Source organism: Typopeltis vanoorti, chromosome 16 (genome assembly GCF_054136105.1).
Source record: "Typopeltis vanoorti isolate ZY-2024b chromosome 16, IOZ_Tvanoo_1.0, whole genome shotgun sequence".
NCBI classification, from domain to species: Eukaryota; Metazoa; Arthropoda; class Arachnida; order Uropygi; family Thelyphonidae; genus Typopeltis; species Typopeltis vanoorti.
Genome location: NC_143564.1, coordinates 61,474,877 through 61,491,363, shown reverse-complemented (window position 1 = coordinate 61,491,363; position 16,487 = coordinate 61,474,877). Strand labels below are relative to the sequence as shown.

The 16,487-nt window shown below is 36.7% G+C and overlaps 1 protein-coding gene across 3 annotated transcripts in view; it reads right to left on the bottom strand.

Annotated features, from left to right (window-relative positions):
• LOC150098064 (ras-related protein Rab-14) overlaps window positions 1-16,487 on the bottom strand; it is a 149,643-nt gene that overhangs the window by 77,470 nt on the left and 55,686 nt on the right. For all 3 annotated transcript variants that reach the window (XM_090406123.1, XM_090406124.1, XM_090406125.1), the window contains exon 5: window positions 11,219-11,306. In XM_090406123.1, coding sequence (XP_090262249.1) covers window positions 11,219-11,306 — 88 coding nt within the window. The remainder of the gene's footprint in view (window positions 1-11,218; window positions 11,307-16,487) is intronic.

The window sequence follows — 16,487 nt, the reverse complement described above, 5'->3', positions numbered from 1 at the left end:
GGGATTATGCTAGAAGAAATTGATCAGGCTAGGGATCTTGGAGTTTTAGTATAGGAAGTTGAAGTTCAAAGGCCATATAACAATTATCCTCCAAAATTGCAAATATAACTCGGAGGATAATTGCAATGCTGAAACGAAACTTTGACATGTAAAGATAAGGATGTCATTTTTGTCTCTTTACAAAGCATTGATAAGACCTCACTTGGACTATTGTGCACAGGTCTGGTGTCTCCTTGTTTTCATGGTGATTCTGACACAGTGGAAAGAGTGCAAAGGAGATTAAAAATTATATCAAGGTTGTGGAACATTGATTATGAAGACAGATTGAGAATTTGTAGACACTAGAAATGATTGAGACTTACAAACTTCTGAAAGGGTTATACAGAATTTCAGTTGATGTAATTTTTCATTTTATGGAGGGCAGAGAAAGGACGAGAGGGCGATGAACAGCATCAACAAAGGGGTGAGATATAGATTTTTCTCTCACAGAATGGTACATCATTGGAATGGATTGCCATTTGGTGTTCTGTGTGTGCGCGCATGTGAGTGCAAGTACTAACTTTCCAGTTGGTGCTTGTAGTATGTGGCCTCTCTCATTGTCCATGACTCCCTGGAAGTCTCTCTTAATAATATTAATTCATTTCTGACATTTACCCTCGAGGAATGTACAGAAATTTGTACTTTGTACTGGTTATCATCATTGTACTGCATGAAAAAGTTACATCATTACTAACTTCCTATTGTCAATTTTCCTCCAAATTAATCTGTTGTCTGTCAGGAACTCCAACATTATCAGATCTTATAATTCTGTCTTCTAAGGGGCACCTTTTACTGTATCAATCCAACATCATCTTGATTGAGCTAGTTTCTTGCCTAAATAGCTGAAATTTTTTACTTATTCTACATGTTTTCCATTCAGGATGTTGCGGATGTTTTCAGTAGTTCTGTCAAATTTTTTTCTTTTTTTATTGCTGATTTTCATACCAGATTTATTACAACAGTTATTCAGTTTAGGCAGAGAATCCTGCAGACTTGTACTGGATTTACTTAGAACTATAACGTCATCTGCATAGAGCTGATATTAAAATCTTCAATTTTGATTTCAGGTTTAATATCATTTTCCTTCATAATTCAGTAGATGATTAATAATAGTGGAGATAATGTGTATCCTTGTCTGAAACCTGATTTAACATCAAACCTTTCTTTGCATCCATTCAATTCTAAATGCTGACTTGCGACTTATATATAGACTAACTATTGCTTGATATAATGTCCGATTTATGCTAACTGTCGTGTTTTGGACAGCTTTTATCTTGACACCATATCATATGCCTTTCCATATCTTCAAAACTTAGGCACAGATCATTATTATATTCTCATGATTTCTCAACTAAGAAATTAAGGTCTTGATAACCTCTATTTAGCTTGAATCCAGCTTGTTTTCTGAGTTTTGCTTCCATAATTTCTCTTAGCTGTTTCTTGAGAATACTTGCATAATTGTTACAAGGAACACTCAGCAGGAAAATTCTTCTGTAATTTTCACATTCAGTTGTATTTCCTTTTTTATAGTTGGACACTAAGGACTCTACTTCGATCATTCAGAATTCGACCTTCTGACCAGACTCTCTGAATTATCCAGTATAGCACTGGAAAACTTTTATACCTCTATTTTAGCATTTCTGGTCAAATATCATCTACTCCAGCTGCCTTTCCACATTTCAGATTTTGATGGCTTTTTTTTTATTTATCAATATGTATTCCTGATTGAATTCTTGTTGAGTGTTTTATACTACTATCACTGTTTGTTTTATTAAGCAATCTTTCAAAGTAATTACTACAGACATCTAGATAATCTTTATCTGCAGTTTTCATGTCACCTTTATCATCTCTTATTCCTTTTATAGTACTCTTTCTCCATTTCTAAGGCTTTATCAACAACCTTTAGAATATTTTGCTGCCTTCCTAATATTTATTTTCTATGTTCTTACCAGTCTTCCCATGACTTTTGTTTAGCTACTTTGACACAGTGCTCTGCTTTCTTACATTTTTTCTCTGTATTCTCGAAGAGCACAAGCTGACTTACCAGGAACTTTTTACATGCTTTCTTTTTTTTTTTTTTTCTTTACTGCCTCTTAACTTCATTAGTTCACCACTGAGTTCTGATATTTCTATCCTTGCAGACAACTTCACCACATGTTTATTTTGCTGAATCAATGAGTTTGCCATTAAATCTCTAAGGGTCTTATTTTCAAATTCTTTAATTTTTTTTTCAATAATATTTGTGTATTTGAATCTATAGTTCAAGAAAAAATTAAAGAATTTGCTGCAAAAACTGCTCAACTCTTTCGTTTTAAAACTTCTACACTTGTCTTTTCAATATGATATTCAATTTTATCCTACTCAAAACTAAATGGTGATCACTTCCAGTTTCAAATCCTCTGTATACTCTTGTGTTCTGAACCAAGATTGGGATATGTTATGCAAAAATTCACATGGAGAGAAGACGTAAGAAATAAAAATCTCATTGACTATATTATTGTTGATAGTGATGTTATCCTACTGATATAGGAACAAATAGGTCTCATTGTCTAACACACTTTACAAGTGTTTTATCCTATACCTGTTCTATTTATCATTGTAATCATTCTCTGGTGGCAACGCCATTCCACCAGTGTGCCCTGTAGGGCCCTCAAGGAAAGAACTTTTATATCCTTCTGTATACAAGCTATTTTAAGTCCTTGCAACTATCTGCACTCCATACGACATGTAAAGAGATGGTGGCGCTGGTAAACCTCAGAGTTGCCCCATGCTCCTCCTGTATCTTACTAACTAGATCTTGGTTATTTTTATAATAGTTTACTTTATTATTATGGCTATAGGTTAGTGGGTGCCCTGTTCCCACCACCTGCGCATCAACTACCCAAATATCACCATCTCTTTTAATCACTAAATCTGGCTTATGCAAACCTGCGGAGGTCCTATAATGTGGTTCCACCGCAGTCTCCCAACCTTTGTTCTTAAAGCGGTTGTTCAGAATGGAGACCATGGCATCATGCCTCTGCATGCAGACCCCATGGGTGCAGAAGCAAAACTGGGCTATATGAGACAATGTCTCACTGTAGTGGCAGCCAGCCCTACAGTTTGAGTTGTCACTACCCCATCGAGCTGTGCGGGCTCGAGTAGGCAGGGCATTGATCTTCGTCCTGATAAGGTCAATATACTCAAACCCAGGGAGGAGTCTGGTGCCATCCCTTACCTAATCATGCTGGGGAGGCACCAGATATGACTCTTTTAAAGGAGCACCATCTACAGAACAGTGCAACAGAGATGCCCCTCGTGTTCTGCAGGTGCTGACTCGATTAAAGTACCTTGATAATGGGACCAGCCTTTAGCCCGCCTAAAGGCTTCTTGCATTAATTGGCTATAGAAAGCCGCTCTGCAGATAGGGGAAGATAGTTCTAACTGCGCGATTCTTGACAGCCGCAGGCGTGGGATCAGCCATCTAAGTGATGGAACCTCAAGCCCACCATCCTTCACCCTCGCATGGAAATATACAGTAGGAGTGTCAGGCAGCAATCGGAGCCATGATCTCACGGCTGAACAGACAGCCCTGTCCATTCAGGACAGTACCGAGATATATGTCCTACCAAGCACCAACTTGTGGTAAAAGCGAGGTAGGAGATAGTGGGAAAGGAGAAACAATCTTTGCTGGGGCTTGAGAGGAGTTTTCCTCAAAGAAGCAATCCCAGCTTCTAGGATAGAAGACCTTCCCTTTGGGATGAATATGATACCAAGGTATCTCCACTCTTCCAGGATGGTCAAAGCATGCAACGGCCTCCCGTGCAGGGAAAACTCTACAGTCTCGACCTTAAGCTTCTTGTCACGACCAGAAGGGATAAGAGCTAAAGAGCAGGACTTCTCTACATTAATAGAAAGGCCTCGAATAGAGAAGAAGTCAACTGCCCGGTCAAGGAGTTCCTGCAAGCCTACAGTATCTTAGTAGAGGCTACGAGAATAAGATCGTCCGCAAAGGGCATAGCATTAAAGGAAGAAGCGCCTAGAGAGTAGCCTATATGGCTAGGAAGAGAATGAAGAAACTCATCTATGACGCAGTTAAAGAAAAGGGAGATAAGAGAATCACCCTAACGAACACCCTGCACTGCGGGAATAGAAGTTGCACAGGACCTTGTAGTGATAGTGATGGAGCTACCCGAGTATAGCTCCATAACATAGGAAGGGTTCTGGACATCCAGCAATAGACAGCGCTCAAAGGAGAGCAGGAAGGGAGATGCTATCAAAGGCCTTTTGGAGGTCCAGAGACACCATATATTAAATCTTGCAGACTCACATTCCTCATATACCACTTTTTGAAATGTCAATCAACCATCCTCTTATCCATGCTAATATTTTATAATCCCAACCCATATTCTTCAATTTATGCAATTTCATGATAATGATATGATGCAATAACTAAGTCTATATGGAATTTAATAAAATTTGTCATTTAGAATGTCTATTAAAATTTGCCGCGTTTTCAATTTTGGTTTCAATCAGATCACTTGTAGTCAAAACAAAATTGTATGTCTAAAGATATAATCCAAAAATAGGTTGAAGGTTAATAAAATATGTATAACTTTCCACACTCTTGGATTTTTACAAAAGGGCTGCTGCCTACTCAATAAAAGTCTGAATAACAACTTTTGCAGACATCACAACAATTCTCGTAAAAACAAAGAAATGTTAACTGAAAATGCTATTCCTGAAAAATTTCAACCTGTATTGCACATAAACTATTACAAGAGGTTGTGTTTCAAAATGTATTCTGTCTGAGAGGTTAATATCAGATATTTTCAGTAAGATATCATATTCATTCTGTTCATATCAAATTATTCCTTAGCTCTAGGCAGGGCAAATTTAGGTGAAAAGCAATATTTATTTGGAATTCCTTCAGAAATTAACCTTATGTCTGTATTTTTACTTTAACTATTTGCACATTCAAAATCCGTGACACATTTTGAAACTGGCTGGCTAGAATTAAATGAAAATTTAATTGTAAGCCAATAACACATTAGTACCATGGATGGTTAATGGATTAAAATAATCTAGAAGCTCTATTTTAGAGAACAAACTTTTTTTTTTAATACACTTCAGTTGTCAGCAAAAAGGAAGAGAGTAGGTTCTGACTAGGCAATGAAAATCTTAGGCCTTAAATCTTCATACTGAAGACACACCTGTCTTAGCTGAACATTCAGCAACATTTATGAAACAACAGATGGGTAATGAGGTCAAAACTGTAGACATGTCATCAAAATAAATATTGCAAAAATGTAACACAGTGAAAAGTAATGTTGCATTTTTTACACCTTTATTAACCAAGCAATCCCTCGATTTGACTGCTATTTCAAAAAATGAAATTCTGGAACATCAGTGGAAGAGGTCACAAAAAAGTAATCAAATTCCTGCTATGCACCCTCAGGGGATGTACAACAAGCATGTCAAACTCAAAGGCTAATACGGGCCAAATAATCAAGGTTTAAGTTTATGTGGGCCGCAAAAAACAAAAACTTCAATTTTCATAAAAACGCAGGTTTATTTTGAAAAGTACAGTATAAAAAAAGAACAAGAACAATGATAAATTAATGTTTTCTCCCTGACACTTAGCATCTCTTCTCTGTCACTATCTTTCTTACTTCGGGGGAAAATCTTGTTCGCAGTGATTACTTTCAAAACTGATCCAAGGTAATTCTGGATAAGTCAGTAATTCTGGATCTGACAAAAGACTTATTTCCCTTCATAACTGTAAATAACTGCTCACACCGATAAGTACTTCCAAACATGGATATAATTTCCTATGCGAATTTTCGAATATTTTTAAACCTGGCAGGTAAATATTTGTAAACTCCAGGCACGCCAACTTCACTGAATTTTGCCTTCAAATCTGAATCGCACCGGATCTCATTTACATTTGATTAGGTACTGATTCAATATTTATTGAAAAAAATCGAAGAAAACAAAGAAAACTTGTCTTCCAAAAATTTTAAATCTGCAAATCTTGTTTCGAATTCAGTTCTAAGACTTATAAATTTTTCTGTGTATTTTTCATACAATGCAGTTTCACTTAAACTTGATTTGTTCATGTTGCACGTTGGAAAGTGCATTAAATCTTCATTTTTCAACTGCTTTTCCCAAAGAACTAGTTTACATTTGAATGCCTTAACTTGGTCACACATGTTCGTAATGATCTGATCTTATCCTTGCAGTTTTAAATTTAAATCATATAAGTGTTTTGTTATATCAACCATGAAGGATAAATCTTGCAACTACACTGTGTCAAAAAATAGGCTTGTGTCTTGATTTTTAGTTATTAAGAACTGACATATTTCTTCTTTAAAGTCCCAGAATTGTTTAAAAATCTTGGAGCAGGATAGCCAACGTACCTCAGTATAGTAGAACAAACCAGAATATTCGCTGTCTAATTCACTTAAGAAAGCAGAGAACTGTCGCTGATTTAAGCCTCTAGATTTTATGAAATCAATGATTTTTTTTGATAGATGTCAACACATTTTCCATGTTTATTATTTTCGTGCATAATACTTCTTGATGTATAATGCAATGCATATGATTACTCTTGGATCCGTCATAAATTTCACTTTGTTTTTTTTTTTTTGCAGTAATGCCACGAAACCATTGTTTTTTTACAGTCAGAGAAGGAGCTCCATCTGTAGCTACAGAAGTTAATTTTGACAGAGGTAGATTGTATTTTTGCAGAAGTTCAAAAACACAATTAAATATATCTTGTCCTGTACTACTGTTATACATTAGTACTAGTTCCAATAATTCCTCAAAAATGTTGAAATCCGTGTCACAAGCACAGAGAAACACACCTAATTGAGCTACACCCCAATGTCCGTACTCTCGTCACAGGCAATGGAAAAAGCTTCGAAACTAGATAATTTTGCTTTGATCTGAACACTTAAATTGTCAGCCAAATCAATAATTCTTTCTGCAACTGTATTTCGAGACAAAGAGATTGTTTGAAAAGCCTTTATATTTTCAGGACAAATAATTTCTGCAGCATTAATTAGACATTCTTTAATGAAATCACCTTCAGTAAAAAGTTTCAAGTGTTTAGCTATCAACACTGACAAGATGTAGCTTGCATGCACCACTGCTTCACTTTCTGGTGATACTTGAGTAAACATGAACTGTTGTTTTTTTCAGTCCTGACTTCAGCTCTTTCCACTTTTCTTGTCTCATTAATCCTTCATAATTATCATATTTTGATTTATGTTGTATAACTTTGGTACACCAATAACATTATTACATATCAAGCAGATTATTTTATTTTTTACTTCACAGCAAAAATACTCCAATTCCCACTTTTCTTGGAAATTTTGATGTTCGTCAGCAATTTTTTGTTTATTACTATCACTTGGTTACAATAGAGACATGCTGAATACAAGGACTGATAAAAATTAATAATCGTTAACATAAAATAATAGAATATTTTAATAAAAACTGATATTTTTTCTTGAACATCAACTTACCAGACACTAAATAACTGCACAAATTAATAAGTGTAATAACGTAAATAAACTTATTTTTCTTGTTCACCGAAAGCGAAATATTTCCTGTTACACACACCAAACAAGTCAGTTCAAACAAGACTGACGACTAGACGTGGCACGTGATAGTAGGTATATAATCAGCTGGTAGAAATAGTGGGGGAAATGGTTTGCCTGCGTGTAAAGGATATGCATGCAACACGGCTATATGTAATAATCATCGTCATTGGCAAACGTTTGGCTGGGCCACAAAAATATTCATCGCGGGCCACGAGTTTGACACCCATAATATACAAGAGTGTACTACATGAAGTTGAAAGTGTTTTTTCCCCCCCACTTGGTTAGACTATAATAAATTTAGTTTAATCCTTTATCCAAGTGTAAGCAAACAAAGTTTGTGTCTGAAGTATCTTCAGGACTGAGGCACTCGTGGTAAAGGTGGACCAAGCTCTCATCACTCCTTGTCTTAGTATCTCCCATAATGCAAAGCATATCTCCTTGCGAATATGTATAATGCTATGCATTAAGGGAAGGGCCACTACCCAGACCGGTTTCTACCTTTATTCAGGTCTCGTCAGTGGGAGCCAGACCCAGAGGTGGTGATACTAATGTGTAAGCAATGGAGAAGTCATATTTACCTATACAAGTTGCCAAAAGGTGTATCACCTTATTATTAAATTACTCTGGATTTAGAAAAAGATGTTGGAAATACTTCAGGCACAAACTTTGTTTGCTTACACTTGGATAAAGGATTAAACTAAACTTAAACTTCAGGTGCAAATTTCCAACATCTTTCTCTAAATCCAGAGTAATTTAATAACGAGGTGAGACATTTTAGCAACTTGTATAGGTATATATGACTTTTCCATTGCTTCCACCTTAGTATCACCACCTCTGGGTCTGGCTCCCACTGACAAGACCTCAATAAAGGTTGAAACCGGTTTGGGTAGTGGCCCTTCCCTAAATGCATGGCATTATACATGTCCGCAAGGAGATGTGCTTTGCATTATGGGAGATACTAAGACAAGGAGTGATGAGAGCTTGGTCCACCTTTACCACAAGTTACCTCAGTCCTGAAGATACTTCAGGCACAAACTTTGTTCGCTTACACTTGGATAAAGGATTAAACTAAATTTATTATAGTCTAACCAAGTGAAAAATAAACTTTCAACATCTTTCTCTAAATCCAGAGTAATTTAATAAAAAGGTGGCACACCTTTTGGCAACTCCTATGGGTAAAGATGACCTCACCATTGCTTCTGCCTGGTATCTCCACTTCTGGGCCTGGCTCCCACTGAAGAGACTTCAATAAAGGTCGAAACTAGTCTGGGTAGTGGCCCTTCCCTTAATGCATAATATTATACATATCTACAGGGAGATGTGTTTTGCATTATGGGAGATACTGAGATAGGAGTGATGTTGGCTTGGTCCACCTTTGCTATGAGTTGCCTGGTGTTGTACTGCCTTACCTCAGTCCTGAAGATATTTTCAGGTGCAAACTATCCTTCTATTGACCAAACTCTGCAGTCTGCATGTCCTCAGTCCATTCTTATAGCTAACATTGTATAGTCCTGATAACATTTTCAGCACAATAATCCAGATGTGGTCTGATCATGGCTTTATACAATGGAACCACAACTCTTCTGTCTCTGCTGGTCAGCATCCCTCTCAGTATTGTAGCAATCCTCTGGGATATGTTTACCACCTTTGCAATATGTCACCTAAATTTCTATCAATAATCACCCCAAGGTCCCTTGTCTCTCCCACTTCATCCAATACATTTCCTCCAAAAGCGTATCCTGCTCCCCATAGTTGCACTAAAATGACACCCCGAATCATTTGCCTATCTGTAAAGCTCATTCAAATCCTCCTAAATGGCTGCAACATTGGAACCATTAGTGACACCCCTTCCAAGCTTTACACCATCTGCAAATAATTGAATATCTCCCTGCAATTCATTGACAATGTCATTAGTATTAGAGGTTAAACAATACGGGCCCCAACATTGAGCCTTGAGGGTCCCATTTTTAACTCTTTCCTTCCTTGATATATTTTCTCTCATATACAACTCTCTGATACCTATCAAACAGCCAATCTCCAATCCAATTCACTAATCTGATATCCAAACTGATGCTGTACCTTAAATATTAGCTTATGTGTCACCCTGTCAAATGCCTTTGTAAAACCAAAAAAAAAAAAAAGTGACAGTATATGCCTTAAAGGTAATTACTAAAACAAGGAGCACCCTTTAACAAAACCATGCTGACCCTAACAGATAACATTACCCTCATCTTCCCAATGCTGTGTATGAATTCAAACAGCATGCCAAAGTGCGTGACACTAATTTGATCAACTGTTATTCTACTGATCTGACTTCTAGTGAAAAAAAACATCAAAGCTATATCCCATTTTTGCATGGCCAGAGAACAAATTCATATCTTTTAATATAGCAATAGTGGCAGCTTAATCCATAATTTAACATAAGTGTTAAAAAAATCATAAAATCATGGAGTACTACAGTCCTCATTATAATTTATAATGACTGCTTAGAACAAACAGTTATGTGCCATCCATATTCTTGGGATTTTTAGACCATTATTGTTGAGATCAGGGTGGTTGATTACAATTTCACAGGCCTCCTTAATTTTATGTTTATACCAAGGTGGAAACATAGGGAGATTAAAGTAATTATTTTTAACACTATAGTAGACTTGATAATTTTACTAAAATGAAAGCTTAGTGTTAACTAAATTTCTCTCTTATTCCATATAAATTCAGTTGACTTCTTAGCATATCAAGTTTACTAATTCTGTTGTCTATTTCAATATTTCATTTACCATCGTATTAAAAATTGTGCCTAAATAGCTGAACTGCTTTCCTTGTTCTATACATTCTCCATTAAGGATGCAGTTGATGTTTTCAATGTTTCTCCCTATTTTCATTATCTTTGTCTCTATACTGCTGATTTTCATACCAAACTTATTTACAGCAGTTATTTAATTTAGACAGGAAATCTTGCAGACTTATATATTGGATTTATTTAGGAGTACATCTCCAATTTTGATATCAAATTAATGCCACTTTCTTTCATAATGTGATCTATATAGATGATGAATAACTGTGGAGATAATGTGCAACAATGTCTCATACCAGAATTAACATCAAGCCATCTTCTTATACCTCCTTGAATTCTAACTGCTACTTACAGCTCAAATATAGACTATGTAATGCTTGTTATAATGTCCCATTTACACCATATAACTATGTTTTTTTTTTCTCTTGGCAATGGCATATACCTTTCCAGATCTACAAAACCTAAATATAGATCCTTGTTATATTTCCATGATTTCTCAAGCATTTGTCTTATAGTGAAAATCTAATTCTGACCATCTGAGAAAACTAAAAATTTGTGAAGTCAACTTTTAAAATTACATGATTCACAAAATTAATCCCATGTAAACACATATTTTCAGGCTTCAATATCAACTCATTCCTGCCTCCCACAGACAAAAATTTGTTTATGTCATTATTGTATATAAAAGTTACTGAGGTTTTTTTGGGGGGGGAGGGGGGGGGGAAGAGGAATGAACGATGATTATAGGTAGACATTTACATTTTTTGTTGATTATCCTATTATACACAGAAAAGCTTACCATTTTCTTCTGCAAATTGCTTTGCTTCTTCATATGTTACATCTCTCTGAGCATCTAAGTCACACTTATTACCAATGAGAAAGATTACCTATCATAAAGATTATCAGATATAAATAAAAACAATAAATGTAACTTTACTCCTTAACAGAGCTAAGTGATAAAACATACATTATATATAGACACACTAGGCTCATGAAACAGCATTTGAAGAGTGGAAATGTTTGCCACTCTTGCTTCTGGAGCTGAATAACTTTAACCTAACTAGGGTTCCCTTGTCAATTAATGAAACTAATAAAAAGTGTAATAATGAGAGGCTATCAATAGTTCTGAATTATCTTGCTTCAAGATGATGCTTTTCAGACAATTTATACCAAAAATTTGTTTATACATACTCTACATGTGTCAACGTCTGCTAGAAGGTCAAAAATCAATTACTAGTAGTCAAACATCACTCAAACAAGTACAGTTATCAAAAAAATCTTAGATTCAGTCAACAGGAGCAGATATCATTCACACGTGAATTCTGCCATACTTTAGGCAGACAAGCTGCGTAATAAAGATGAAATAGAAATGAAAACTATCAATTTTTAAAGAATAATCAGGTCTGGTAGATCATAACTAAAAGATAACTGAATGGCACAGTGCCTCTAAAAGCTGACAGAACTGCCAGGGAACGACTAATTTAGAATCCCCTGCTTTTGACCTTCTCTGGCTCAAGGTTTCCGTGCTCCATTTAGTAACTTAAATTTTTGCATTTACCGGTCTCCAAATGCCAATATCACTCAGATCTCTTCACATTCCTTTCCATGAGATATGACCACCTGTGATCCAGCTATTCAAATAGTGAGGTGTTATGTCGTTGCTTTCTCCTATTTTCTATCCTTTATTATCTCTGTAATCGCTATTATCTATTCTGCATACGGACCTAAGAAATTTCTATCTAGGGTTGTCTCCTTTTTGGATACTGGCAAATTATATTTTAAGCAGCGCTAGCCAGAATCCTATAATAGAAGGGACTCTTGCTCAGGGAGACTTTCCTAGAACTTTAGGCATATACACATTAATAAACACTTTGTTACGGTCATATAGATTTCAGTTAGCAGTCATGACCTGTAATCTATCTCTATACACTTTCTATTTCCTTCCTGCCTAGGTTCAATTTTATAAGTGGTAATTTGATCTCGTAATCATGCATAACGGCATAACTCAGGCATAAGTAATAAAACATATTTATTGGGATTTCAAGACATTTACAACTATGATGTATCATATATTCAATGATCTCAACTTCATACTAAATAAATTCATGCTAAGAGAATCAATATATACTAAGTTAATTCAAATCATACTTAGTTCAGAAAATGCTAAACAAAACTAGATAAGGTACATGGAACACATTACTACACAAACTATAATCCTTTTCCACAAGTTTTACTCATTAGTTACACATTATACGTTCTGATGACATTCAATTAAATACTTTCTGCAATATCAGCATCACTTATCAAATTCAGTCTCACTCATATATATATATTCACTTCCAGACAATTTTGTTTAACAGACGCTAGCTACTCCAAATAAGAATTCTCACTAAAGTTCTCTAGTAAATTGTCCACATTCTTCTATTACACGATTTTCTTTCCTCTAACACAACTGAAACATATAATAAAATTCTCTACTTTACCAACTCTTTTCCGGATATCAGGTTGCTTCCATGTGTAGGGTCTGGTTACCTTCCGATTAGGCTGTCTCTGCGCCTGGCGTTGGGGCTACACTGTCCTTGAACTGCTGTCGGACATGCACGTGTTTGTTACCGCATCTAAGGAAACTTTCTCCGTTCCTTCCGATGGGACATTCAGCGAGGGCTCGATTCTGCAGAGGCCGATATCTCACGATTAGCTCCGCATGGAATCTCTCAAGCATCTCCAGGAAAAGGCCCGCTGTCCGACATCGCTGCACCGATGCACATCTCTCTCGAACCACCAGTCAAAGGATCCCACGAGAAGAACAGCCAAAAAAAGTCCTGTAAAATGGCGTGCATCGTCTTATATTCCCACTTCGTGCGCCCTCTTTTCCGCTGCGTATTTTCCCGCACGATCCCTTTTCGTTCATGCCCCCAAGTTGATCCCTTACTCTCCTTTTGCTCTTGGAGTGCTGTTTTTGTGGAAAGTGTGCTAACGTCACCTTAACGTATGCCATTGCCTCCGGCCCTACGCTCAACTTGTACGGCCCACATACGACCTTTGGACTACTACTTACAACTTGTCTAGTGATTTACAGCATACTAGATACCTTAATGAAACTAATAATTTTCTTATACAAATTCTCTATTCTGACACAAATTCTCTATTTTGATTTCTGGTTAGACAGAAATAAATCTCAGTAAATTACACATAAGGAATATATATTCTCACATATAGCAACCAATTTTCTTTATTTTCTGCTGGAGTGCAGGTATCTCCTTTAGTTCTAAATTTTAACATGTTAAATCCTGAATGAATAATTTCCTTTCAAAAGATCTCCATTCAGGATCTAACAGAGGCCATCTTCCTGGCAACCTCAACGTCCCCAATTCTAACTGGCTCCCTCCTCAACACCACCAACCGGGTAGGAAGAGAAGCAGAAGTCTTTGCTATTAAGTAATGACCTAACACAAATTGTATATCAACCCACTCGAAGCCCTGACAACCCTCTTCACTCTACACATATTCTGGATCTCTTTTTACTTTTGACCAGTTCTCCTTTCATATACACTGTAGAAGTCACTTCTCTTCTCAGCAACTCAGACTACAACCTTCTACAAGTCTACTCTCTCACAGAACACTCCTCTTCCAATCACTCCTGACCTTGCATCCTCTGGCATTACAAAACAGCCAAATGAGATAACCTCTGGAATTTCTACTGCTTTCCTTGGCTGACTACTGCTTCCACTCACTTGACCCTAACACCTGCTGTGAATGAGTCAAAGAAATTATTCTCACTGATACGAAGGACTTCATCCTCATTCAACCCATAATCCTCATCTGCTTTCCAAGTCCTGGTTCATCCAAAAATGTGTCAAAGCAAAGAAAAAATTCAGCAGCTTACCACACGTGGTTCACATCAAGAACTCCAACTTTATATTCTGCTTATATCAAAACACACAACATATGCAAATCAGTCATCAGCAAATCCAAATCTGATTTCATAAAGGTCAACAGCAAAAAAACTTGCTACCTGTCCAAATAGAAGTTGTGTCTTCTGGTTTCTTGCTAAGGCCATTGGATGCAACTTCCTTCTCCTCTGCACTTCCACCTCTCATCCTGATGACACCACTGTGACGTCACCCAAAGATAAAGCTGACCTAGTATCACTCTTTTCCTTGCATAGATGCCCAATGTAAATCACCTCCTACCATACTGGAATCTAAGCACCATATGCCTCCAGTAAAAGAAATCAGAAAACTACTAATAACTTGGATACTAAAAAAGCCTTCTGGTCCTGATGGCATCTCTCCAATTGTTCTCAAACATTGTGCTCCAGGGCTAACATCCATCCTGCATTGTCTCAAGAATTTATTATACATATCTGGCACTTATCTCAATGCACAGAAGCAATCTCATGTCCATCCTATTCCAAAAAAGGGTGACAGAAATCTACCATCAAACTACCAACCAATTACCATCGCCTCTGCCCTCTCCAAAATAGTCATCAATAAGAAAGTGGAGAACTGGAGAAAATCATCAACCTTCAACTCCTTCACTACTTACAGGTCCGCTAATTAATCAGCAACCACCAGTACAGATTCCGCTATTCAAGATTCATAGCTGACCTCTCAGCTCGCATTAGCCACCACTGGATACGTGCAACAGAAAGGTTCAGAGAAACTTGAGCTGTCGCCCTTGACATTTACATAGCTTTTGACTGTGTGTGTGTGGCATCAAGGCCTACTAAACAAATTGCAATCCTTTGGCTTGCCTGCTACTCTCTGTAATTGGGTAGCCAGCTTTCTCTCTGGTTGTTCTCTGAGTGATGGTAGATTGCTTCTCTCTTCAAGCTTCATTGACAATGATGGAGTGCCTCAAGGCTCTGTCCTATAATCTCCACCCAGTTTCTCCTGTAAATAAATAACCTACTCACAATAACCATTAATCCTATCCACAGTTTTGCAGATGATAGTACTCTCTACTCATCCTGGTCAACTGACAAACCAGGCTACAAAATCTACAACTAGTGCCTTAAACATTGATCTACATACTATCCTTCAAAAAGGGAGGACAACTTTGTTATGTTCAATGCCACCAAAACACAGTCTTGCCTTTTCTCTTGCGAAAGAGATCCCAGCTCACCCACCCTTATCCTCAGTAATACACAAATTACCAAAATAACTTTCAGCAAAATAACAATTACCTCCAGTCTTTCCTGACATAAACATATCACATCAATAGCTTCCTCCACATCCAAAAAACTTAGCATTCTCTTTTATTCAAGAGCCTTTTTTTTTTAAATGCCCAACTAACTCTTCGCTATATACAAATCCCAAATCAACCCATTTAAAATATTGCTCACGTCTGGGGTGGTGCACCTAAAACTTTCTTTAAAATGCTTCACGCTATCCAGAGATGAGCAATTAGGCTCACAGATGATCCCTCTCTTACAGACTCACTTCAATTTCTATCTCATAGGTGCAATGTTTCAGCACTATGTCTATTCTACAGGCACTTCCATGGTCACTGCTGCTCAAACTGGCAACCATCATTCCTCCACTTTCAGTCCTGTTAATACAAGGGTTGCAGCACCCTTAACTATGCAACTGCAAACACACCAAACCTACTTCTAATCCGTCTACATCTGTCCTCTGGAACAGCCTTTCTCAAGAAGTATTCCTGAGAGCCTTTACAACCTACATCAAATTATGCTCCTTCCAAGAAAAGTTAACCTAATAAGGGTTTCATGTTTTCTAATTAAAAAATATACCATCCTATAAAGAAGTCTAGGCAGTAATGTACCTGAGCCAGTACTCATCTCCTGCATTAATAATTAATTTTCCCTACCATAATACTATCAGAGCTCTGCTCTGTAATAAAATCATGATCAAGTTATAATTTTGATATATAAATCAAATTTTTTTTGTTGTTGTTGCTGTTTTGATTTCAACTGTTTGAATGAATAGTGGACATCCAACATAGAAATACTGATTTTTTTTTTTTTTTTTTTGTAGATATCATACAGTATTTCTGTCAAAATTTATTCTGTTTAATCACCCCTAAGATCACAATCTCATAATAGC